Source organism: Rhamphochromis sp. 'chilingali' (genome assembly GCF_963969265.1).
Source record: "Rhamphochromis sp. 'chilingali' genome assembly, chromosome: 3".
NCBI classification, from domain to species: domain Eukaryota; kingdom Metazoa; phylum Chordata; class Actinopteri; order Cichliformes; family Cichlidae; genus Rhamphochromis; species Rhamphochromis sp. 'chilingali'.
The window spans coordinates 38,360,283-38,385,199 of record NC_137931.1 but is presented as its reverse complement, the minus strand read 5'-3'; the positions used below and the strand labels follow the sequence as shown (position 1 = coordinate 38,385,199).

At 40.2% G+C, this 24,917-nt stretch overlaps 1 protein-coding gene across 11 annotated transcripts in view; it reads left to right on the top strand.

The window, feature by feature from the left end:
• The window catches only part of fryl (furry homolog, like), an 85,296-nt gene that overhangs the window by 32,488 nt on the left and 27,891 nt on the right, over positions 1 to 24,917 (top strand). For 8 of the 11 annotated variants that reach the window (XM_080877002.1, XM_080877011.1, XM_080877004.1 and 5 more), the window contains 46 exons: positions 596 to 804; positions 1,178 to 1,231; positions 2,291 to 2,430; positions 2,550 to 2,646; positions 4,615 to 4,694; positions 5,002 to 5,082; positions 5,384 to 5,552; positions 6,137 to 6,229; positions 6,327 to 6,425; positions 7,026 to 7,127; positions 8,980 to 9,024; positions 11,470 to 11,573; positions 11,696 to 11,804; positions 11,914 to 12,000; positions 12,088 to 12,259; positions 12,357 to 12,489; positions 12,647 to 12,754; positions 12,850 to 13,087; positions 13,181 to 13,357; positions 13,493 to 13,579; positions 13,667 to 13,935; positions 14,185 to 14,392; positions 14,641 to 14,765; positions 14,848 to 14,905; positions 15,004 to 15,095; positions 15,181 to 15,353; positions 15,471 to 15,631; positions 15,723 to 15,833; positions 16,875 to 17,029; positions 17,114 to 17,213; positions 17,316 to 17,484; positions 17,960 to 18,228; positions 18,416 to 18,556; positions 18,645 to 18,813; positions 18,916 to 19,000; positions 19,476 to 19,588; positions 19,680 to 19,830; positions 19,915 to 20,018; positions 20,171 to 20,353; positions 20,860 to 21,061; positions 21,405 to 21,526; positions 21,607 to 21,794; positions 22,759 to 22,853; positions 22,971 to 23,575; positions 23,770 to 24,038; positions 24,119 to 24,259. In XM_080877002.1, the coding sequence (XP_080733128.1) occupies positions 685 to 804; positions 1,178 to 1,231; positions 2,291 to 2,430; positions 2,550 to 2,646; positions 4,615 to 4,694; positions 5,002 to 5,082; positions 5,384 to 5,552; positions 6,137 to 6,229; positions 6,327 to 6,425; positions 7,026 to 7,127; positions 8,980 to 9,024; positions 11,470 to 11,573; positions 11,696 to 11,804; positions 11,914 to 12,000; positions 12,088 to 12,259; positions 12,357 to 12,489; positions 12,647 to 12,754; positions 12,850 to 13,087; positions 13,181 to 13,357; positions 13,493 to 13,579; positions 13,667 to 13,935; positions 14,185 to 14,392; positions 14,641 to 14,765; positions 14,848 to 14,905; positions 15,004 to 15,095; positions 15,181 to 15,353; positions 15,471 to 15,631; positions 15,723 to 15,833; positions 16,875 to 17,029; positions 17,114 to 17,213; positions 17,316 to 17,484; positions 17,960 to 18,228; positions 18,416 to 18,556; positions 18,645 to 18,813; positions 18,916 to 19,000; positions 19,476 to 19,588; positions 19,680 to 19,830; positions 19,915 to 20,018; positions 20,171 to 20,353; positions 20,860 to 21,061; positions 21,405 to 21,526; positions 21,607 to 21,794; positions 22,759 to 22,853; positions 22,971 to 23,575; positions 23,770 to 24,038; positions 24,119 to 24,259 (6,753 nt within the window). In that variant the 5' untranslated portion in view covers positions 596 to 684. The remainder of the gene's footprint in view (positions 1 to 595; positions 805 to 1,177; positions 1,232 to 2,290; positions 2,431 to 2,549; positions 2,647 to 4,614; positions 4,695 to 5,001; positions 5,083 to 5,383; positions 5,553 to 6,136; positions 6,230 to 6,326; positions 6,426 to 7,025; positions 7,128 to 8,979; positions 9,025 to 11,469; positions 11,574 to 11,695; positions 11,805 to 11,913; positions 12,001 to 12,087; positions 12,260 to 12,356; positions 12,490 to 12,646; positions 12,755 to 12,849; positions 13,088 to 13,180; positions 13,358 to 13,492; positions 13,580 to 13,666; positions 13,936 to 14,184; positions 14,393 to 14,640; positions 14,766 to 14,847; positions 14,906 to 15,003; positions 15,096 to 15,180; positions 15,354 to 15,470; positions 15,632 to 15,722; positions 15,834 to 16,874; positions 17,030 to 17,113; positions 17,214 to 17,315; positions 17,485 to 17,959; positions 18,229 to 18,415; positions 18,557 to 18,644; positions 18,814 to 18,915; positions 19,001 to 19,475; positions 19,589 to 19,679; positions 19,831 to 19,914; positions 20,019 to 20,170; positions 20,354 to 20,859; positions 21,062 to 21,404; positions 21,527 to 21,606; positions 21,795 to 22,758; positions 22,854 to 22,970; positions 23,576 to 23,769; positions 24,039 to 24,118; positions 24,260 to 24,917) is intronic. The other 3 variants (XM_080877007.1, XM_080877010.1, XM_080877003.1) reach the window with 1 other exon arrangement.

The window sequence follows — 24,917 nt, the reverse complement described above, 5'->3', positions numbered from 1 at the left end:
GGGTAGCAGACGCCTCTGAAAACGTCGAAGCACTTTTGCAAATATGGGATATCTTGATAAACCGAGCAGATATTTGATGTTTACACAACTACTTTCTCGCCTGAAAATATGTTAAAAGTTTATTTTGTGACCCAGAAAGATTAGTATGAGTAATTTTAAAACTTAGTAGCGGCCGCCATTGCTGGAAACTGGAGTTTGGCTGGGCCGCGCTATGAATTCTGGGATATGGTAGTAATTTGGACAGCCTTCGGCGCGTCGCTGTGACGTAATCGGTCTACAAATGCGGCCTCAGGAGGATGCAGCCCATGAATTGTATAATATAATCGCAGTATAATCGCAGCCTTTGCGGTTAGAAAATTGCACTTGATCATGTCGCGATATTATCGCAAATGCGATATATCGTTCAGCCCTAGCTGCAATTGCTCTCTCATCACTTCAGTCATTTTACCTCTTTAGGAAACGTCTGAGCTTGTGTTTGGATTAGAACGAGCGCATGACCTTGCATTTTTTCCAAGAGTCTTGTTCTTAACATGACCATGCTGCTTTGACTCTCACTGTATTATTTCCTAACCTCTACCCTCTGGCACCTCTGCAGCTTCTGCACCAGTCAGCAGCAGCGTGAGTAGACGCCGTGCACCCTCCTCGGTGACCCCCCTCTCGTGGGAGAAACACAACATCGCCGCCATGTCGAGCATCACCATTGACCCTGAGCTCAAGCCCGGGGAGTTTGTCATCAAGAGTCTATTTGCTGAGTTTGCTGTGCTGGCTGAGAAGAAGATCGAGATGGTGATGGCTGAACCGCTGGTGAGTCCACAGGGGGTAAAGTAGATGTAAAGAAACACAGGAAATGTAGTTTAATGCACAACATGTGACGCAATATACTGCTGAGACAGCCTCTTCTGTTTTGCAACCAACTGCCAAGTCTTTAACTGTCAGGCAAATGTTATTGTAAATGAGCAATGGCATTGTTGTACATTTAATGTCTTTTACATTAGGTTGCTGTCAGGTTAATATTTGCAGCCTCAAGTCTTAACTTTGCTGTCAAGAATTTTAGCGTGGTTCACTAGCTGAATAGTGGGCTAAGCAATCTGCTATCATGCTGTTAACAAAAGTATCCCTGCTGGGCTCGTCACACAATAATTCTCGTTCTGTCTCTTTCTCTCCAATACTTTAACAGGAGAAACCCCTGTCCCGTTCCCTCCAGAGAGGAGAAGACTCACAGTTTGACCAGGTCAGTTCAGCCGTAGTAAAGATTATGTCGTGCATTTATTATGAGTTTGACGGTTTCATTTCCTACGTGGACAAACAACAGTCACACCTCTGTGTGCGCACTGTGTTTAAAACACCAGCTCTACCCAATCAATGCTTCATTCAATGGTTCGTCTGTCCCTCATCTGTAGCTGGTGCAGGACTCTATACAATAGGCGCGCCTGCTACAGAATGCTTTGTTCAGCACAACACAAAGCCAATGAGGATATGGTGGTATAGATCCAGCTGTCCCCATTGTGAGTGAGGGAGAGAAAATGAGTATAGAGAGCGCCAAAGTGAGAGTGTAGAAACGCTGTGTCATCCTCAGCAGTAAATCAGCATCGGGTGCTGGAGTGTATCTGCCTGGCACCATAAGGGCAGAGAGAGGAATTGTATAACTCTCCTGCATGGCATTTGTCATCCAACCACCCTCCTCATCATGCTGTGCTGAACCTTAAACACACAAATGTGCATATACTCTTAAATTGTTAATGCGTGCTGACCTGTTAATGCAGAGGCAGAAGGCACCAGCTCACGTGATCACTGACGCAATCACAGTGCTGAGATCTGCAAGTTATTGTGGTCTTAGACATAAACGCCTCAGAAGCATGTGTGCCTTCTTGGAATCCTTTCGATTTGCTTTTAAATACAGTCCTGCTTTGTTTTTTTAGTGATGTAATTTGATATTGCATTAAATAAAGCCATGTTTGTAGTGTTTTGCATGTCTTCTCTCACTGCACTATGACTTAGACACTTACACTCTGTCTTTGCACTTTAAATGCTCAAAGGTGCATTATGCCAGGAAATAACTAAAAGTTTATGTCACAAATCTAAATAAGGCCCTGAAATTTAGTTAAGACTAGTGTTCTGTACTCACCCTAAATGCTCCTCATTAGTTATAAGTACTGCTTGTGGAGCAGCCTTCTCTACACACGTACTGTAATCTGTATAGGATTAAGTTTTTGAATCGTGCAAATGCTGATTTTGTGTAGTTTTCGTTGGAATAGCCAGCTGTTATAACAAGCATGTTGTTGTTTTCCAGTTAATAAGCTCTATGAGCTCAATAGCAGAACACTGTTTGCCCTCCCTATTGCGCACACTGTTTGACTGGTACCGGCGGCAGAGTGGCACTGAAGACGAGTCTTATGAGTACAGGCCTCGCTCGAGTACTAAGTCTAAAGGGTGAGATACTTATCATTGTTTCATTCATTCTTAACCTTCTTCTCTCGAACAAAAAGATTATGGGCAAAAATGATTACTTTAGGATTATCTTTTGACTTATTATATTTCCTGTTTTGCAGAGATGAACAGCATCGGGACAAAGATTACCTTCTGGAGCGTCGGGACTTAGCCATAGATTTCATTTTTTGTTTAGTTTCAGTGGAAGTTCTAAAACAGGTGAGTTACCTGACACTCTGTGTTTAATGATTTACACTGCCTATAAAAACAATTTACCAGTCGGGTTGACGAATGTATATGGAAGAAGAAGTGCAGTCACCTATTTGACCTGTTGTTGACACGATCGTTTCCTGGTAACTAGTGAGTGAGTGGTTGAGAATGCAGTATATTTTTACTGCATGTAGAACTGCCTTGTTACTTTGGATATATGTCCTGTATATCAGATATGCATTTCCTGTGCAATTGAAGACTTCTCACTGTAATTGATTTATGAAGTACAGTTTTATTACATAAATAGCCAGTATACTCATCCACCTTTTTGTTGCACCCAGTTGTTTGGTTGAAACAACTATTCTCTGCTCTTATAAGCAGCTTGGTTAAAACACTTGGTTTTAGACAGTTATTCATACTCTTGGCTCTGGCTCTGCTGTTCAAACCCTTTATTTGAGATTAGCAGCAAATCAGAAAATAGTTGGCTTATCGTAAAGTCACACTAGAAAAAACAGTGGTTGGAAATCATTGCATGACCAAAATTATTGTGACAATGGGTTGCTTCACAGACCAAGTCTGCAACCACTTGTTGCAATCTTTGACACAACAACACAATGAGAAACAGAAGAGAGATTTTTGGCAAAACTTCACAAACTTCCACAAAAGGTGGAAGAGTAAATTTCTAAGGAGGTTAAAGCCACAGCAACACTTTAGTATGAGCAACAACTTTATTGTTTGACTAATGTGTTTTGATAAAATGGCAATAAGATGGAGTCAGTCTGCTATCAGCTTGCAATTTGAATGTTGGCAATTACACACCATCTTTTTGTGATAATATTACGATTAATTGGAATGAATCGGTGAAAATCGTCAGTTTGTTGCATATGACATGCACAGAAATTCACGTTAACTACTCACAGTCAGTATTCCGTGGAAACCCTATAATTTATGTTTGAAGTAGCAATTCAGAAATTCCTATACATGTGGTGGCATTCTTTCTGCGGGATGGCAGTTTAACTGCAAAATGAGGTAAACGCTCGGCAACCCTGGCTTTCGTACAAGAATATAACCACAATGCAACCAGTTGGCAGCCAACTAGTAAAAGAGACAGATTCCAGACAAGATCAGCTCAGATTGACTCAGATTGATTGCAGCTTGTTGTCTGTCTGAGTTTATAAATTAGGCCACAGTTCTTTGCAAAACTATTGAGCAATTGCAATCAGTCTGAGTCAGACTGCCCGTGTTTGGAAACGGGTGGCCTTCTATCAAGGGACCTGTACAACCACCTTGCAATCGAAAGTATTCGCCCAAGGGGTTGCATCCTCAGCCTGGGCAATCAGTTGGTTGCTTTAGCTAACTGCAGTTGGTTACTGATGGCAACAAAACCACCAGTTTTTTTTCCTAGTCGCGAAGAGGTTGCAATCCTATTTTTAGGATTATTTCAGCTTGTTTCATACTAAGGATGCACTGAGGGGCTGCACTAAGGCCCCTTGGTAATGCAAATAAACCTGTGAAGCATGCAAAGCTGCTCTAGTGAAGTCCAAGAATAAGAATATGGAACAAATGGGAAATAATACTATTAACTTCTGGTGTCATCGTTTGTGAGACAGTTTGAATTACTGTACTTTTTTTCCTGATTCAACTCATCAGTGATTTGCTGACTAACATGTCAGTTTTATTATATATTTGTATTGTTTATGTTGTGGTGGAGAAGTGAACTACAGTGTAGCTATTCAGAGCTTTCCCACTAGGGAGCACAAAGTTAATAAATTCAGTGGCAACATACCAACTCCCAGCTGAGTGTGTTTCTAAAGTGGACTGTTGAGAACTGAGCAGCATTCTGAACTAAGAGCCAGTCCCTAGGGACCAGGGCAGAGTTGTCCTTGGCTTTGCTCCTGAAGGGAGAGTAATGAATGGTAGCAAATGAGAACTATCAATGCTTCTAATAAGACTAATGATTTCGTGTTTACGTCACAGATTCCTCTTCATCCAGTGCCAGATGTTTTGGTACACGAAGTCCTAAACCTGGCATTCAAGCACTTTAAACACAAAGAGGGGTAAGTAAGCATCAAACTCCAGACAGAGAAGTGACACAGATGAATAAGACCAGACTAAAAAGTGCTGATGAATATACCCTCTTTGGCTTTGCAGTAGGGAGTCAGTCATTTATTTATGTGTGTTTGAGCAGACTGGCTCAATGCTCATTATTTGCATTTAAACAAGGCACAAGTAGCTCTTGTGAGTCAACCGCAAGTAAACACAGTTACTTTAAGTGCTTCTGTTGTTGTGTGAATAGTTTTTTGATGTATGTTAAATAATTCAGCAGTTGTTTGACTTGATGCCATATCCTTTATTAATTTCCAGGTACTGTGGACCCAACACTGGCAACGTGCACATCATTGCAGACCTGTACGCTGAGGTTATAGGGGTTCTTACACAGTCAAAGTGAGTAAGCTGAAATGTGCCTTTAAGCGTAAGACTGGACAAATAGTTTACAGTTTTTCACATTTCTCATTAAAAGAAAACGGTCTGAATTGAGCACAGTGTAATAGATGGGATTAGACATTTGTTTGTACAAATATTGCAACTGAATTTTAGAACAATTAAAACCATTTAATTACATTCTTTAGTAATTGCATTTAAATGTGCATTGCCAGGCAGAATGTTGCCTATATACATTACTGTGTACAAACTCTTGTTAGGAGGGTTTTTGTAAGTGCTAATATATCTCTGCCTCTGTGCTCAGGTTCCAGGCAGTGAGGAAGAAGTTCATCACAGAACTGAAGGAGCTCAGGCAAAAAGAGCAGAGTCCTCACGTAGTCCAAAGCATTATCAGTCTCATCATGGGCATGAAGTTCTTTCGGGTTAAAATGTATCCTGTGGAGGATTTTGAGGCTTCGTTTCAGTTTATGCAGGTAAGTAATACTATTTATGCAGAGTATACCTGCAAGTGTAACTTAGATGCGTTTGCAGAATTGTACCAGATGTTTTTTTTTCTTTTTATACTGCTGCCCCTTTGTTCAAACTCAGCAGCTCTCTGTAGCAATGGCTCATATAGCTAAATGAGTAACGATCAGAGGTGAGGTCTGCCAAGAATTGAGTTTAAATGTATTTCAGGCTTTGCTAGGAGCTGTGAATGGAGCACTAGCTTTTTCATTAAAATTTATACAGTGGTTGGGGGAAAAAAACACTCGCTGTTCTGTCGTACCATTATCAGAATTTCCTACTGTCTTAATGGAACATGCTATGGTTTATGTCCTTTACTCCCATAGGATCTTGTACCCAATTATATTGTCTGATCACTGCATTTCTTATCACACTGGTTAGGTCTGTCTATATATTTTGCTTGGGTCCAGGCCTGTGATTTATTTATTTATTTATTTTTCAATTTTCTATTTAACTCATGTAAATGGAGTGTAATGACACGTCTTCATGATGTTTGGCTAGTTTGTATCCGCTGCATTCTTGTTTACATGCATGCCCTTGGTATCCTTCCTAGGAATGTGCCCAGTATTTCCTGGAGGTGAAGGATAAAGACATAAAGCACGCTCTTGCTGGCCTTTTTGTCGAGATTCTCATCCCCGTCGCTGCTGTGAGTAACCAGCAAAGCATTGTGTAATTTTGGACTGTTGCGTAAACATTAAGTCTGAATCTCATTTTGCCAAACTAATGTTCGGTTCATCCTCCAGGCGGTGAAAAATGAAGTCAACGTGCCATGCTTAAAAACCTTTGTGGAGATGCTCTACCAGACAACATTTGACCTTAGTTCTAGAAAGAAGCACTCTTTGGTAATAACACTGACATCTATGACTTCCTCTTCAGCCCTGACCCTGTTTACTTCAAATTTTTAACACTTCCTTTTCTTTTTGTCTCACACTCTATTCTATTTATCCCTTTCGTATATTTTATTTATATAGGTCTCTCTATTTATATGTGTGTATATATATAATATTAACTTCTGTCGGTGCTGTGCTATTGGAAACCGAATCTTATCTTATCACTCTTCTTTTATTTTGTCAACACCATTATTTTTCCCCCAGACCACCAAGTCTGACGTTATCATCCAGATAATGCTATGTTTAAAATAAATAAATACAGTCTCTCATCTTTGTCCATTATATTTTCTTTTCTAAAGGCAGGCCTTGATTTTCTGTTTTTTCATCCCTGTCTAATGTAACATGTTATGTTGATGATGCTTCCAGCAGTTTTAGTATTGTGCAGATTGTGATAAATAGATCTTTTGGTCTCAGCTTGTGATACTGTCTTTGCTTTTGGTCTGTGTTTAGTGTAGGAGACCTTTTGTTTTCAGATCAGAAGCACATACAAAAAAATTCAGACCTCGTGAGAAAACCAGTTTATTTTCATTCTGACACCGTCTTTCTCCCCAGGCTCTGTATCCCCTGGTGACATGCTTGCTGTGTGTCAGTCAGAAGCAGTTCTTTCTCAACAACTGGCACATCTTCCTGCAAAATTGCCTCTCGCACCTCAAGGTAATGTTAGCATCATCCTTTACAATCCAGTTCATTTCACAAAGGTTGAATTCAACAGTAGATTTATATTAAGGTATTTTAAAGTCACTACACTTTTTCTAATTCAGTTCAAGTCTGAAAATGATATTCTGATGTTTTTATGGTAGTGCAAAGGAACCATACAAATTTTTTTTCTTAAAATAATTAATATAAAGGTTATTTCTATCAAAGTAAACAAAATCTTGGTATCCTGATACTGATATGTTGATCGAAGATGTTGTCTTTGTTGTCAAGGGTGTGCTCTGTGGTTCTGTCTCAGTATCAAAATGTGCTTTCCCCTCCATTATCAATAAACCAGATCTGGACAGGAATAGCACTTGATTTGATCATGTCAAAGTAAAGCAAAGTAAAGCTTTTGTTTAATGTATATAATATGCATGGACCATATATACTCAAAAGTGGACAAAATGGAAATGTGTAAGCAAAAATTATTGTATTTGGTTGTGCATCTACAGCTAATTTCAAAGATGCGACTCTAGCACTTTTATATGCTATACATTTAAAGTAAACCTGTAATGAAATGTAAACTGTAATGCACAATGCATACTATGTTAATTCAAGTGCTGTTTTCACTCAGGTCTGTTAATCACTCCTCGTAAACCAATTACAAAGGGGTCAAACCTGTTTCTGACCATTCAACCCAGAGGCAGATTGACCAAATCACTGACTGACTGCCTGACTTAATGACTGTCTTTCCCATTCTGCATTGATTGTCCTTTGAGGAGACTGTTTGATCTTCCGGTGGATAAATTACACTTTGCGTCTTTGTGACTTTCTACTGCTATCCAGTGGTTTTGAATGCCCGTCTGTCTTTTCAGTGATCTCATTCCAGCATTTTCTTTCACTAGAGTGACTGTTTTGCATTTCCTCTGTTTGAAAAATTATAATCAGTAATTTTTACCAAGCGTTGATAGTGATTCTGTGATTGAGATCTGTGATCTTGTGGGTTCGTGCTATGGTTTGACTGTAGTGATGATTTTAGTGATTTGCCGGGTCATGCTTTTAACCTTGTGGCTGCTCTTGAGAGCTGTAAATGTATGGGCTCTGCTTCACTTAACAAATTGCATCATTTGAATACTTGGTAAAAGTCAAATTCAACCAGGTGAGCGAGGTAGTTTTTTGTCTCTACGCTGAAGCGAAAAGTCAAGAATTCATGTTACTTGGTTGAATAATTATACAAGTTATTTACCTTTATTTATATGTCTGCATGTAGTAAATGCACGATGGAGTGACAAAAAATACACACAACGTTTCCAGAGATTATGCTGTAGTTTTGCAGCCCTGTTTTATAATCTGAACCCCACATGGTTAAAATACAACTTGTTAAGCATGGATTTTGTGCGGAATAACTGAATTGGCCGTTGCTGCTCATTGGCTTAATAGGTGAAATGGACAAATATTGTGGCATTTTTCTTTTTTGTCCTTTGTTTTTCCGTCCTTGTGTTCGCCTTGCATATATTCCTTTCTCTGTAATTTCCCTCTCTGTGTGTTTGATTTCTAAACCACAGCACACCTTATTTTACTTTGCTTTTTTCCCAATAAATAACATCAAAATATATCAAATACAAATGAACTGTTACTTTACTCAACATGCAAGTGGTATGTTGAAGAGTTCATTATTTTTCTTTTCGGTTTAGTTGATTTATATACTGTCACACTGACAAGAGTAAAGAGATTTTAATCTGCTCTTGTCATATCTGTTTAGGCTTTGTGTCTTTGTTTTTGCTTATAACTTGCATGTGTCCCTCCCCAAACCCTACATTCTTTGTCTCCTGTTTTTTGACCCTTTTTTTTTCACGTTGGCTCGCTCCAGATGCCGTCTAACAACAGCATCCGAAAGCAGATTGAGACGCTGCAGGTGAGTTATCTGGTGACGGTGGCTAGCTTGATGCTCCCTTCCTTTTAACGGTCCAGGGTCCTGATCACGATGTAGGCTAGTGCAGTTGTGAAGAGGCTAATCGTTCTCTGGTGTGACATTGAAGCGTTGCTCAGTGAAAACAGTAAATGAAGGGCACACTTGAAGCTATTGTTGTTGCTTTAGGCTTTGTGGGTGAGCTGGTTTGTGTTTATGAGCAGTGGTGTTTTGCTTTCGTGTCTTTGTAGTTAAATAATTTCATTTTGACTGTTGATACATTTTTGCATGGTGAGATGCACAGTAGTGGGAAAAGTACTTAAATCTTTAAGCTAGTTGCCACAGCATAGAAACACTGTTACAACTAAAACCCCTGCGGAAAAAGTTTCTTTTATATGATAAGGAAAACATTAGAAATGACATCTACCACACTACACTTACTTATTGCCAAAGTAAAGGAAGTTATCGTATGCTATTTATATTATTAATAAATTAGCGTGACCTGTTACTGCATTTAAGTTGTTGATGGATAAATGTGTAAGTTGATAAAGGTGGAGATTATTCTATCTTTCTGCGTGATGAGAGGGTTTAGAAGAATCTAACCTATAATATGTCGTTTTAAAAAAAAATTGGTTAATTATTAACATTTGTGTACTTTTTAGCACGTTGAATGCACATTATAGTAGTCATCAGACTGGTGACGATATCAAAGACATCAGGCGTATTTAATATGTGGATGATTCAGGTGTAATTACTGGTTCATGACTATATGAGCCCCACAGTGTTGTAGTGTTTAAAGTGTGGCTTCTTTTTCTTTCACATGTATACCAAGCAAGCTGTTACAGCATATGCAGGAAGAGTAGACACACGGTAGTGCTGCAATAAAATGCAAACTCCTGTTGTTAATTACGTTAAATATTAATGTAAGATTTCATTATGTCAGAAGTGATGTGTTTCTGGTATATATTACCAGAGGGTCTGGCATAGACAGGAAAATATATTTCAGCATTTAATGATGTATTCATTATCGCAGTGATACCTTTAGTTTGCCTGCTGGGTTGGGTTTTAGTTTATGTAGCGACAGCTACACTGTAGTCTCACTGGTGCTTTTTCAATCCTTCACACAAATCGAGTACTTGCCCCACTGGCTGTACTCGATTTGTGGCATCTTGATTATGTTACAAAAGTAAAAGACATTTTAAAAATGCCATAGTAGGTCAGCTGTTGTGTCGTTTATGGCTTTGGTGTTCAGTGCCAAATGTTAGACTGGGAAAAAAAAATGATGATGATGTTGTGCATGTATAAGAGTTTTTTTTTTTTGAATTATTTTATTGGTGTTATTTAGTACAGAGCTATTAAAGTTTATTCACATGCTTTAAAAGCATCTTATCACAAGAGTTTATGTTGTTAAAAAAATAAAATGCCGACACTGAGCAGCTCTTTTTAGCTGCACTTGTGAGTCACCTGCCGTTCACTGTACCAGTCTTTCAGTGACTAGATGATACAAAGATTAGATCAATCATTGAGGCACGAAAAGCGTGACAGATTTTGTGTTTGCACAACAGGAAGTTTCACTTCACCTTAATCACAAAAGCATTTGTCACATTTAGTATGACATTTGCTACTTTTGACAAATAGCATAAAGAATCCTTAATTTAACTAAAAATGAAATCCATATTAAATTAAATGTTTTTAAATAAAAATACACAGATTTGTTAGTTTGTTCAGTGTATTAAGAAAAGCTAATGGGAGATGAGACATTTCGTAATGGTTATAGAAAAGTGTGGGCCATAATCATCTAAAACCACTTATCAAATATCGAATAAAACTTCATGTTAATCATGTGAAAAAATATAAAGGCATTAACTGGAAAATCCCTCACACTACGATCACATCACATTCTCTCAGCCTGGTAGCTCTAAAGAACCAAAGACCCTTTAAATGTATACCGTTAATATAGATACCTGATGTAGGATGCAAGTTGGAAGAAAGAAAAGTGTGAAATATCTACTGGACAATGAGTACTCCAGGACTTAACTAATGTACAATTACATTTAATATTGAATGTTTGCATTTTACAAAGCTTGCTTACAAAAGCCCAGTTAATTTTCCGGTGATGACTCTACATGGCTTACAGTAACTGTCTTTGTACTCAGCGTAATACTGCATTTTCCTCCTTTTGCTGCCGACTATACCTTAAAAATTTCTCCAAGCATGAAGCTCATCAGACCATGTGGATGTTCAGTGCTCACATATCAATTTGTGACCAGCAGTCTCACAAAACAATTTTGTCATCAGTTTCTTGCATGCCATTGCAATGTGTTTAATCAAAGTTTCTCCAGACAACAGCAACAAACTGGTCTCTCTCAGGTAAGTAATGAAAGTGTCAAAATGGAATGGATGGCTTATCTTTCTTTCCTTCTCTCTCTCTCTCTTTTTTGACATCTACAGAATAAAGACCCAAAGATGTCCCGTGTTGCACTAGAGTCACTCTACAGACTGCTGTGGGTCTATATCATCAGGATCAAGTGTGAGAGTAACACTGTCACGCAGAGGTCAGTTGCAGAGTACCCAACAAACAGTCTTTTTGCCACCCACTACTGTTGTCCTCTTCCTAAGAGGCTTTGTATGAGAATACTTGTAGCTAAAAAACAGTTTCCCCATTTCCTCTTGCTAGTCGACTCCTCAGCATCGTTTCAGCACTTTTCCCCAAAGGCTCGCGCAGTGTGGTACCCAGAGACACCCCCCTCAACATCTTTGTCAAGATCATCCAGTTCATAGCTCAGGTAAGCCTGGAGCACAAACTATGACATACTTTAAAGTCACAGCAAAATAAATAAAATTAGGCGAGTATGAGGTGTGGTTTAGTGATTGCGGGTTTGCTGATTATTACAGGAAAGACTGGACTTTGCTATGAAGGAGATTATCTATGACCTCCTGTGCGTGGGCAAGTCTCACAAAACCTTTACCATCAATCCAGAGGTAATGTATACATAAGACTTTAGCTTCTGGTAATGAGGGAATGTTTGTATGTTATCTCTTATCCGCTTTGTCTCTCTGCCCAACCAGAGGATGAATATCGGTTTGCGAGCCTTCTTGGTGATTGCTGACAGCCTACAGCAGAAAGACGGGGAACCTCCAATGCCTACTACAGGGATCATCATGCCCTCTGGCAACACCCTGCGTGTCAAAAAGATCTTCCTCAACACCACCCTCACTGATGAAGAAGCAAAAGTGATAGGTGGGTTTGAGTCTTGAACAGCTGACATTTACAATAAGAGTTAACATTTGATGAAGGTGAGGCAGCTTTTAACCTGTCCACCATCTTTTTTTTCTAGGCATGTCGCTATACTACCCGCAAGTACGAAAAGCCTTGGATAACATCCTGCGACACCTGGACAAGGAAGTGGGACGCTCCATGAGCATGACTAATGTACAGATGTCCAACAAGGAGCCTGAGGACATGATCACGTATGTAACAACAGCTTTATGCTCTCCTATTGCCATCCATGCAGCTATGTAGGACTTAGAGTTCCAGTCAAAGGCTTGGAAACCCTGACCCAGTTATAAACTTTGAGTGGTGCTGTATGACCTATTAACAGGTTCTCATAAATTGTCTGTCCTGCAGGGGAGAGAGGAAGCCAAAGATCGATCTATTCCGAACGTGTGTGGCCGCCATCCCAAGACTGATACCAGATGGCATGAGCAGACAAGACCTAATAGAGCTTCTAGCCAAGTAATTGATCCCCGCCAACCTTTCTGCAGACACATTGCTGCACACATCATGTCTTTTAATATCCATCTTCCTGTTGGGTCTCTCTCCTCCTCTAGACTAACCATCCACATGGATGAAGAACTGCGTGGCCTTGCCTTTACTACTCTTCAGGCCCTGATGGTGGATTTCCCAGAATGGCGAGAAGATGTACTCTCAGGTTTTGTCTACTTCATAGTCAGAGAGGTGACTGACGTTCATCCCACACTGCTGGACAATGCAGTAAAGATGCTTCTACAGCTCATCATCCAGTGGAAGCAGGCAGTGCAGAGCAGCAATAAAAGCCACGATTCACAGGTTGGTTTTTGGATCACCAGTGTAGTTTGTATTCATTGGTTTTATGTTGCCTGACAAACATGTTTAAAATAAATTAAATGTTATTTTTAACAGAGCTCAAGCAGTGGCCGTTCTCTGTCCTTGGAGCGTAACCTTCCTTTAGGTGTGGTGCATGTGGTGGAAGGTTTGGCACTGGTGGTGCTTTGTAGCTGCCGCCCTGCCACGCGCAGGCTAGCAGTCAATGTCCTCAAGGAGGTCAGAGCTCTTCATACTGCACTGAGCATTAGCAAGGTAATTTTCTTGGGCTTACAGGGGATATCGTTATGTTGAAAGAAGCAAAATATGTTTAAACCTGCATGGAAAGAAAATGATGATAATTTTGTGCAAGGACAATTGCATTCAATTTTTTCTTACTTAATCTTTCAGGGAGATGAAGAACTGGCTATTGATGTAATGGATAGATTAAGTGCATCAGTGTTGGAGAGCTTCATTCACCTCACAGGCGCTGACCAGGTATGAATGGATTTTCTTTTCTTTTTTTTAAAATCCTAAAACCTTTAAAAGTACATACTGCTCATCATCTTCTGTTCTTCTCTGTAGACCAACTTGCTGTATTGTCCCAGTGGGATTGATCTGCAGACGCTAGCAGAGTGGAGCTCCTCTCCCATCAGCCACCAGTTTGATGTAGTGAGCCCCTCGCACATTTGGGTGTTTGCCCATGTTACTCAGGGCCAGGACCCCTGGGTCATCAGCTTATCCAGCTACCTGAGACAGGAGAATCTACCTAAACATTGTCCCACCACCATCAACTATGCCTGGATGTTTGCCTACACTCGCCTGCAACTACTGTCCCCACAAGTTGACATTAAGTAGGTTTCCTTAACTTCTTTGTCATTGTGGGTGTATTCATTATGGTCTGACTCTGAATACTGGGTGAGGATGTCTACATGATGACATTATGTGCTTACTTAGGCAATTAGTACTTTTTTACAAAACATAACTCTTATGCTTATTAACTGGGTTAATTCTATGACAAAAGAATTCTGATTAAAGCTGCATTTTATGTTGACCCTCAACATAAAATTTATCTCTTGTTTTTACTGAATATCCACCTGCAGTAGCCCCATCAATGCAAAGAAGGTCAACAGTCTGAACAGCAGTGACTCCTACATTGGTCTTTGGAGGAACTACCTGATTCTCTGCTGCAGCTCTGCCTCTCCCTCCCCTTCCATGTCTTCTTCATCCTCCACCTCTGGCTCCGTCCGCTGCTCCCCGCCTGAGACGCTGGCGTCCACGCCGGACAGCGGCTACAGTTATGATTCAAAGGTGGCAATTTCATAAGCAACACTCTATGCCAGGTTTTCACACACATTCATAAATATTTTAAAATGAAAGGTTAGGAGCTTTTGCACAAAGGATGAAATAATGAAATTCACTCACAATGCAAGTATGACAGTCTCAAATGATAACAGCACACTAGCCACATAAAAATCTGACAGCCGTAAAAAATTAGAGGATTTTGAATAATTTATTGCAACACTTAAGCCTTACATTTCTGCTCTGTGTGTTAACAGATTGTTGGCACTCCGTCCCCCTCCTCACTTTTCAAACACATTGTTCCAATGATGCGCTCTGAGAGCATGGACATCACCGAGTCTCTTGTGCTGGGGCTTGGCAGGACCAACCCCATGGTCTTCAGGTAATGAGCACTATACTCTGCTATACATTTTTAGAATTATAAAGACTTTTTAATGGCTTACATATATTGTTTTCTTGTGCAGAGAATTGATGGAGGAGCTAAATTCCATCATAAAGGAAGCTCTAGAGAGAAGACCTGAAGTAAGTGCCCTTCATTGATGGTTTGAAAATGTTTTCTGTATTTCTTCTGTGTGCATAGAAACACACTTTACTGAGTTCAAATATTCTTTACTCTGCAGAACATGAAGCGACGCAGGCGTCGTGACATCCTCAGGGTCCAGCTGGTCCGGATATTTGAGCTACTTGCTGATGCTGGTGTCATCAGTCAAGTGTATGTAATCCTCAAACATCTAGAGTAACCACATGATTAGGAATTTATTTTTATATATGCAGTTTATAAACTTTTCTTTTTACAGGGCAAGTGGAGGGTTGGATTCAGAGAGCCATTCTCTGAATAGTACGCTGCTCGAGTATGTTGATCTGACCAGGCAATTGCTCGAGGCTGAGAATGACAAAGACTCGGACACTCTGAAGGACATTCGCTGTCACTTCAGCGCGCTTGTGGCCAACATCATTCAGAATGTCCCAGGTATATCTCTTAATTAAGACAAATGCTTATAAAGTAAGCATACAAAGTAAGCATTTGTTTTAAGCAATTTTTCTCAGTTTAACCTTGTGTATCAATTTCTTTACTTATTATCTTCAGTGAACCAGAGGAGGACCATCTTCCCCCAGCAATCACTGAGACACAGTCTGTTCATGCTGTTCAGTCACTGGGCTGGGCCCTTCAGCATTATGTTCACACCCTTGGATCGTTACAGTGACAGAAATATCCAGATCAACCGCCATCAGTACTGTGCACTAAAGGTTCAACATCTAAAAATTTCAAGAAAATCTGCTTTTTACATACTGTGTCATGCATTTACTGATAACCAGCAAACTTTTTTGTTTGTTCCAGGCCATGTCTGCAGTGTTATGTTGTGGACCTGTAGCTGACAATGTAGGGCTCTCCTCTGATGGCTACCTCTACAAGTGGCTGGACAATATCCTGGATTCTCAGGACAAGAAGGTCAGAGAAATTCTGCCATTTTGAATCTATTCTAACTAAAACTGTATCACTTAACTATCATTAACAAGTGGTAAATCCACAAGTAATTAAACTTTAGCAATAAAACTCTCAATAATAATATTTTTTTATAATGGGTAATGTTATAAAATCCATGTTTATGTAATGAGTTTGTGTAATAAAAATAATTTGCATTATTTAAACTAATGTGTTTTGCAGGGTAGCTCATAAAAGACATTTTGTAAGGAAGGTTTCATTACTACTGCTGTTATGTCAAAACCACTGGTGTCTCAGATCTATGCAAAAAGTTTCCTTCAGTGTCAGACCTGTGACTCAAGCATGGTGGCAATAGTGAAACAAGTCTGAATGCCATCTCCTCATTGTTCAAACCACAATCGTTTCCTCCTGAACCTAAACAGTGGGTGAAACCTAAGCTTAATCATGCCTTTTATAATCCAGTTAAACTTTATATTAGCTATTTAAATCAAGTTTATATATGCACTACATATTTATAAGGTTAAATGTTAGCTAATTACTTTTAAAGTATAATAATTATGTCTCTGGTCATTAAATAAATGTCACACCACAAAATCCCAGTATTATGACCAGTCACCAAGCATGAGTGGTGATGTTTTCTCACAGATAGCAGGAGTTTAGTCTGTGACGCAAGACTTCATGAGGTCAAAGTTATGTAGCACACATTTACTTCATTTGACACTAGCACCACACAGTGGTGTTCAGAAGTACTGCAACAAAGCCCTGCTAAATGTTTATAGGTCTACATTCAATAAATGACTTGCACTTAGTTAAAATGAAATGGTAGGTTAAAGTGATCTGATTAATTCTCAAATTCTTAAAAGTTTTAATTATAGTTATGCTGTTGTAAAGTATATATTAGTTTTCTGCAGTTAACAGCAAACCTCAGTCTCATAACTCTAATACTGGGTATTTTTCATTTGATATTAAGAAGTTATGTGTAAAACTCATCAGAGTTTTGTAGACTGAAGGAGAGATTCTTAACGGTTGCTGTGTGGTTTCCTTTAGGTTCACCAGCTGGGTTGTGAGGCTGTGATGTTGCTACTAGAACTGAATCCAGACCAGAGCAACCTCATGTTCTGGGCTGTGGACCGCTGCTACACTGGCTCCCGTCGTGTAGCTGCCGGCTGCTTTAGGGCCATTGCCAATGTCTTTCACAACAGGTACCACATGGTGCCATCTTTATGTCATTTTTTAAGGTTCCACCTACTTGTGATTAAATACCGTATGTGTTATATTTCTTTTAGGGATTACCAGTTTGACACTGTGGTGCTGCTCAACCTGATTCTGTTCAAGGCGGCTGACTCTTCCAGGGAAATCTATGAACTGTCCATGCAGCTGTTACAGGTCAGAATTTCTTTGTCCTACACATACTGTAGATGCCCAAAAAAGAAAAAATTGGGTCTTTAATCATTAATTTAATAATCTGTGGTTCTTTGTGTGATGCAGATCCTAGAGCCCAAGCTTTTCCGTTATGCCCACAAATTGGAGATTCAGCGGACTGATGGCATCCTGACCCCTCCCTCACCGCTGCCACACCTCTACTCTGTGTCTTACTACCAGCTGTCTGAGGAGCTTGCAAGGACTTACCCAGAGCTCACTTTGCCCATCTTCTCAGGTTTGCTACATTGCTGAATGAATACACATCAATGTAATATGATAAGTATTCCGTTAACTGAAATATCTCACTTTCCTTTGACTGTGAAACCAGTTATTTTAGGTCTTTTTTTTATTTTTATGAGAAAAGATTTTTGCTCATAAAACTTGATAGTCGGCTAATATGGTTTCTGTTTTTGCTGTTGATTGACTTTTTGGGGAGATAAGCACGATTTTCCCATTCAAATTCGGCTGTATATTTCCATTCAAGGTCCTTTTTTCATTTGTATTATATTTAGTATTATAGCTAAGTTCATTCAAATGGCATCCTAGCCACTCTGGTAACTGCCTATGACACTTAAAAAGTTATCTTTTTCCCACTGAAAATTATACTTTTACCCCCACTTCAGCTTTTAATTGAGCCATATGTGGCTCGTGACTGTAAGGAGTTTGACACCCCTGTGTTAATGTCTTTGTTTGTACTATCCACACTGCAGAGGTGAGTCAGCGTATCCAGACAGCACATCCTGGTGGTCGTCAAGTAATGTTGCACTACCTCCTACCTTGGATGAATAATGTGGAGCTTGTTGACTTCAAACCAACTCCACGACGACCAGAGGACTGCTGCAGTGGCGAGGATGATGAGGATGTGAAAGACCGAGAAATTATGATGGTCAATAGCCGTCGCTGGCTCCGTGGAGAGGGCTGGGGATCCCCTCGTGCTACAACCATGGTGCTAAACAACCTCATGTTCATGACCGCTAAGGTGACACAGCTAACATACCATCTATGTTTGCACTAAGTACCGCAGCAATTTCATAATGTTGTAAACCTGCTCAACATTTGGCAATAAAAACCCTTTCTGATTCTGATTCTGATCTACACATCTACATCTTAAAAAGCTGGTTGGGCAAGTTCATTTATCATTAAACTATTATATTTTTTTTTAACAGTATGGTGATGAGTTTGCGTTGTCAGAGATCGAGAATGTCTGGACTACACTAGCAGATAGTTGGCCAAAGAACCTCAAAATCATTCTTCACTTCCTCATCAGTATGTCTGGAGTCAGCAGTGACCCCAGCCTCTTGCCCTATGTAAGTTGCAGCACACTCAATGTGCCATTTCCTTGTGTCTGATACTTAATCTTCATGACCTTTCGCCTCATGTTATGCGTGTCCTCAGGTGAAACGAGTGGTGGTTTTCTTGGGCAGAGATAAGACTATGCAGCTGCTGGAGGAGTTGATGTGTGAGCTTGAGTTGACTGATCCTGTCAGCTCAGCTGTCACTCACATGGACAACCCCCCTTATTATCGCATCAGCTCCAGTTACAAGATTCCTTCAGTCACCTCAGGTTAATGAGCATTATAAATGCCCAAGTTCACAGCTTAGGCCAAGAGGTCATATGCTATGTTTCTGGTGCCAGGAGACAAATGTTTAATGTCTGCTTTCTCAGGAACAACCTCCAGCAGCAATACCATGGTGCCAGGAAATGATGCTCATCATGACAGCAAGATGAAAGACTCAAACATGGATGACAGGTACAAAATAGAGAACTGCAATGCTCTGTTATTATTAGATGGTATAAGTATAGGAAAAACACAAATGTCTATGTCAGTTCAGTCATATTTTATGCTGAAGACACGAAAAAGCACATGTACATCCATTCAGGAGTTTAAACAAAAATTAACCAATTTTTATAATGGTGGACAAAGATACTCCACTAAATAACTAAAATGCTGTATTAACTAAAACTAAAACATACAACCATAGTAAATGTTTTACTGGGATCATGAACTGAGCAGTTAGATCGTTTTCTCAGACTCCTGTAGAGTCTTTTTGCCACTTGATTATACGCCCTAAATAAATACAGGTTTAAAGGACTTTCAATGGTTTTATTATATAGGCCCTCAGGCTGCATCCTTCTTTTGTATTCAATCTGTGGCTTGATGAATTAAACGTTTTAGTGAAGGAAAAGTGGCATTGTCCTTCTAAACATGCATGTTTGTTATACAGTTGCACACACCTGGATATCTACAGTGGTCTGAATAGCAACCTGAACCGCCACCACCACCGTCTGGAATCTCGTTACAGCAGCAGCTCTGGAGGCTCCTATGAAGATGAGAAGAGTGAGCAGGAAATCTTTTCTTCTCCATACTCACCACTACATTTTTTTTATACCACCCACTACCATGCCTGCTAATCTTCTCTATTTTCCAGGTGACTCCATGCCGCTTTATGCTAACTGGCGATTAAAAGTGATGGATCACAATCAGCCAGAGCCTCTTCCCTTCCCACCAACAGGAGGCTGCTGGTCCCCTCTTGTGGACTATTTGCCAGAGACAAACACACCTGCTGTACCTCTCCACAGGTATACCAAAGTCCACTTTTGTCTCACAAAGCATTGCAGTGTTGAGTTCTTTTTATAATCCAGTACACTTTTTCTGTTTTTCAGATGTAACATTGCAGTCATCCTACTCACAGACCTCATTGTTGACCATGGGGTCAAAGTAGAATGGAGTGCCTACCTACAACTCCTGCTACACGCAGTTTTCTTAGGTAAATTGCTTTCTTTTTGTGCTGTTTTATATGTTTGTATACATTAAGGCAAAATGTTTTAGGCATATTTGGATTTTTGCATAAAAAACCCTTTACTAGGTCTATAAATTCCAGTTGATGTCAAATGTCTTTATCTTTTGTGTCTTTCTCAGGTTTAGATCACCAGCACCCAGAGGTCTATGAGCACTGCAAACGCCTGCTGCTTCACTTGCTCATAGTTCAGGGTGCAAATAGCAGTGTTCAGTCTGTTGCTATGGTGCTTTTACGCAACAGAGACTACAATGATCCAAGGGTCCTGACTGTAAAGCCTGTAGCTCAAGAGTTCAACCTCACAGGTTAGTTCTGCTACAGAAACAAGAACTGGAAGAGAGCAATAATAATGAGAATCGCTGTTTTATAGTGGAACATGTGTGGATTCGCTATCAGCTGTGGAATTGCTTTTTAGTTATTTTGAAATGAGGGGAAAACAACAGGACAGGGAACAGGACACATATACGTGTAGTGCCAAACTTGACCACTGGGTGGCAGCAACCTCCTGCCCACATATAGACAGATTTACACAATATCATTGTTCCATAGAAAAAGGTTCCCTGAAAAAGACCCTATTATTTTCTAATTCAGAAATTAAGATAAAGTAATGTGTGTCTATACAAAAAGGAGAGCAGTGAATCATATTTTTATACAGAAATCATTTAGCCTACCTTCACTTTTGGACACCAACTTATGGTCTGCTTATATTATTAGCAACTGTACCTTTAATTGTGTTTAGCCCAAGCTAGCCACCTGGCTGGTAAAATGCTAGCAGAAAAACTGACAATGTGTTTGCAATTTGTTCCTATAGGAATACAGGAGCTTTTGCCAGATTGTCAGCCATCACCGATGACAGACTCTGGCCTCAGCTCGAGCTCGACGTCGTCCAGTATAAGCCTTGGTGCAGGGGCCAGTGCTGTGTCCCACCTCTCCCCCACGCTTCTAAGTGAAGTAGATGTCACTGTTGAACATGACGAGAAGGCCAAAGCTCTGATTGAGTTCATAACTTCAAGGTGAGAAGAGACTTTAAAAAAAAAAAAGAACACTTTCCCAGAAATGTATGACATTTATGCGTGTCACTACCTGCTGCTGGCAAAAACTGTCTTTTTTAGCATTTAGAAAAATATATATAACCTCACATGTTTAGTAGGCATTTCTATGAACACATTGTTAGATGTTACTCATTGTGTACAATGATTTGCTTTCATGCTTCCAGCAGTGTCTAAAAGGACTGGGGTACTTTGATTTGCATGGGTTTGATTTTTGGAGTTAGTTTCTTTGCTTGGTGTGATAACACTAAAGGTTTTGATAGTGTTTCAGGTCATTTGTTCATGCGTGTTTATTTGTATATTGTAGAAAACGCGGTCCGCTCTGGAATCACGAGGATGTGTCACCTAAGAACTCCAACATTAAGAGCGCTGAACAGCTGAGTGCTTTTGTCAGACATGTGGTGACAGTCTTCAAGCATTCCCAGACAGGTCTGTAGGGTTCACAGCCACTTGATATTTATTAGGTGCTTTTGTCATATTTACCTGTTTGTGCTTGTGTATCCTTTCAGGTTTCCAATTGGACTCATTGCTGAGTGAAGTAGCTTTAAGGTCAGCTCTATCTTGTTCTTCTCGCCACTATGCCGGTCGCTCTTTCCAGATTTTCAGGGCACTCAAACAACCTCTGACTCCTGCCACACTGTCTGACATTTTGTCTCGGTTGGTTGAGACTGTAGGAGACCCTGGAGAGGAAGCTCAGGTCAGAACATTTTTAGCAAAAGTCTGGTCTTTTACCTGCAATGTCAAAATGCATAACATGAAACAACATTTTAAAGGTTATATTTAATTTGACCACATGATCATTCAGTTATTAAAAACATTCCTGCTTGTGTTACAGCAAAATATTGCATAGAATGAGGTTTTTAATAGGACATGGCAAAACGTCAAATGTTCATTGTTTAAATTGCGTGTGGTTTCATTTTGTTTGGTTTTAAAGCCACTTTGCCAGTAAAATTCACACATTTAGCATCATGATTTTGACACTTAATGTATAACAGTGATACAGCGGCTATGCATAGACCAGTGTCCTTTACCCTGTGGCTGCACTGAATTCCTCACACATGGCGCATTTGCAGAATCTGTGCTGCAGCATTGCACTTCCACTATAATCAATGAAAGTAGCTGCACTGAGTGTGAGAACAGCATTTAAGTCATTCATATGTGTGGGGAGATCCATACCTCAAAAAGAAAAATAGGTTAATTTTCTGTCTTTTATGTGTTTATGAGAGGTGTGCAAAGCCTGTTCCTACAGAAATAGTTAACCAGTTCTTGTTTAACAGCATCTGCACAGAAAGTTACTATCAGTATATCATTTTTAGTTAATGTTTGAGGACAGACAAAGGTTTAAAGAAAGCATGAATACTATTGATGAAGAAGCGACCTTCTTATCTTGTTATGCTTTTACATTTGATGAGGGGTGACTGCAGTAACATAATGTGATCAAATTATTTTCCCAATGGTTTAGGTTTAGTTTACTTTCCCAGGGCCACTCTTTGTATCGTCAAGCACATCATGTGCCAAAAATATATAGTAAACGTGTTGCATCAAACTGGAAAACAGGCCTGTGAGTTGTTTCTGTAGAAAAACATAGATGCTATGTGTTAACTCGCTGTTATCTGTGAATTCTTTCTGACGAGCTGACCTCTCCTACTTTTTCTCCTCAGGGCTTTGTCATTGAGCTTCTCCTGACGCTGGAGTCTGGCATTGACACACTAGCAGACACAGTGAAAAACTATGATCTCCTCACTGCCTTAGCACAGTAAGTCCTCTCATTGGTAGCTTTATTATTTTAATGTTTGAATTCTTCTTACTTTAACTAACATCCTGACACATTTCGCAATAGCTGTGTACAAAATTCTGCCATTTCTTTCCACAGAACCTCCACCCACGACCACTTGTTGGGGGCCAAGTTTGCTGCCAACAGGAAAAGCACAGGCCAGCTGAATATGAACAGTAGTGGTCTGTTACATTATGTCCACACTCGCAGCAACTCTCTTCGAGCCAGCCTGATGATGGGTGAACGAAAAGCTGACAGGCGTCGGAGTAACACCCTGGACATTGCTGACCGACTTGGTGGCAGCTATGCAAACCTGGCTCGCACACGGAGCTTATCATCACTAAGCAGAGGAGGTCCAGGAAGTCCAGGAGGGGACTCTATGCCACCTGTGGACCCTTCAAATCTGATGGCCACGGTATTCTGGATCGCCGTGTCATTGCTCGAGTCAGACTACGAGTTTGAGTACTTGCTGGCTCTGCGACTGCTCAACAAGCTGCTGAGCCAGCTGCCCCTGGATCGTGCGGACAGCCGAGAACGTCTGGAGACTGTCCAAAACAAGCTGAAGTGGTACAACTTCCCTGGTCTGCTGCAACTCTTCCTGAAGGGCTTCACTTCTGCTGCTACTCAGGAGCTAACCATCCACCTGCTCAGTAAGCTCATCAGTGTCTCCAGACAAACACTGGTAGACCCTTCACAAGTAGCAGGTAACTAATGACTTTTTTACAGTTTTAAATCATTTAGTTTTTAAAATCTGAAATGAATAAAAGAGACTGTCTTTAGTTAGAACTGTGACTTGTTCATAAACCCATATTGACCTAAGAAAACTCATCCTAGCCCAGTTCTATTTATTCGTATTGATTTACATTTTTAAGGTTAGACTTTTACTTCATGCCTGCAGGTTTTCCTCTGAACATCCTGTGCCTCCTGCCGCATCTCATCCAGCACTTTGACAACCCCACTCCTTTCTGTAAGGAGACAGCCGATAAGATCGCCAAAGTGTGTGCGGATGAGAAGTCGGCCACACTGTCTAACCTGGCCCATATGATGAGCCTTTACAGCACACACAGCTACTCCCGCGACTACACCAACTGGATCAACGTGGTCTGTCGTTACCTCCATGATGCCTTTGCAGAGAAAACTTTGAATCTGGTCACTTACTTGGCTGAGGTATATGAGAAAAAGGTCACACTTCTTATGTTGGTCACAGATGGACAAATAACAAATGTATCCATTTCTGTCTCCATCAGCTGCTAGAGAAGGGTCTTCCCAGCATGCAGCAGTCCTTGTTACAGATCATCTATAGCTTGCTGAGTCATATTGACCTGTCAGCAGCTCCTGTCAAACAGTTCAACCTTGAGATCATGAAGATCATTGGCAAATATGTTCAGGTGAGCCTTGACGTCACTCGACAGCCTGACAGACCGACTTTAGGGTTTGGGTCAAAAGAGGAATGCATTATGGAGGTCTCATTGAATTTCTCTTGCTGCTAATTGTAAAGTGTGCGATTATGTCTACTGCTAGTTTGAGGTCTTGCAACAAGAAGCATTTATTTTGTGGGATTTGCTTTTTATCAGACAACATATGCCTGAATGAGAGTTTTATTGCTGGATCAGCCAGGGTCTCCCGTGTGGTTGGCAAGAAAATCACCAAAGCACCAGCCATCCATATGCAGTGTGCCTTATGTTTAGTAAGAGGGTGTGTGTGTGAGTGAGTGTGTGTGTTTCATACTCAGAACAGCATATTTTCACATTTAGTCTGACGTGAATAAATACTGGGGTGTCCTGCTCTATAAATAGCAGCACAGTTGAGACTAAGAAAGAATAACGTGTGTTTCAGGGTCACTGTAAAGAGGTATTTTGATGCTATATTACACCTATTTATGAAGCCTGTTTTTTTCCAGATTTGACCCAGGGCTGCCTTAAGCTACTTTTGGCCATCCTAGCTTACTGTCAGTGTTTTCTTTTGTGCATTCCACAAAAAGAAACATTGTATTTGTGCATATTGAGATTTTTAGCATATGTGCACTGATGTGAACTGCAAGCTTTT